This window comes from Penaeus monodon, chromosome 25 (assembly GCF_015228065.2).
Source record: "Penaeus monodon isolate SGIC_2016 chromosome 25, NSTDA_Pmon_1, whole genome shotgun sequence".
Lineage (NCBI taxonomy): Eukaryota > Metazoa > Arthropoda > Malacostraca > Decapoda > Penaeidae > Penaeus > Penaeus monodon.
Genome location: NC_051410.1, coordinates 4214665 through 4215007, shown reverse-complemented (window position 1 = coordinate 4215007; position 343 = coordinate 4214665). Strand labels below are relative to the sequence as shown.

Sequence of the window (343 nt, the reverse complement as noted above, 5' to 3'; positions counted from 1 at the left end):
CTACAAAAGGTGGCAATGAGCAACAGGACACACGCACAACAATAAAGCGATCACACCAGCATAAGCATAAGCAAGGTGCAGAAGTCGCCATGGCAACCCCTCTCACAAGTACCCTGGGTCAACCCTGCAAAATGGCTCAGTGATGCTCGCGGAAATAGAGACGAGGATGCAGGCCGGCTGAGTGGAATGAATGAAGATCTCAGGGTCGGTGTGCGACAGGTGCGTGCCAGAGTAATATCTATGACAAGATGTTATTATAACACACAGCTGGAGTCGAGCCCGGGTGAGGCGGCGGACACGCTCGTCGCTCGGTATGCAAAAGAGAGGGAATGCTCCGTTAACA

The 343-nt window shown here is 52.5% G+C and overlaps 1 protein-coding gene across 1 annotated transcript in view; it reads left to right on the top strand.

Moving 5' to 3' along the window:
* LOC119589301 (zinc finger protein 771-like) overlaps positions 1 to 343 on the top strand; it is a 7456-nt gene that overhangs the window by 2769 nt on the left and 4344 nt on the right. Inside the window, exon 3 of the mRNA XM_037937924.1 lies at positions 110 to 219. Coding sequence (XP_037793852.1) covers positions 110 to 219 — 110 coding nt within the window. The remainder of the gene's footprint in view (positions 1 to 109; positions 220 to 343) is intronic.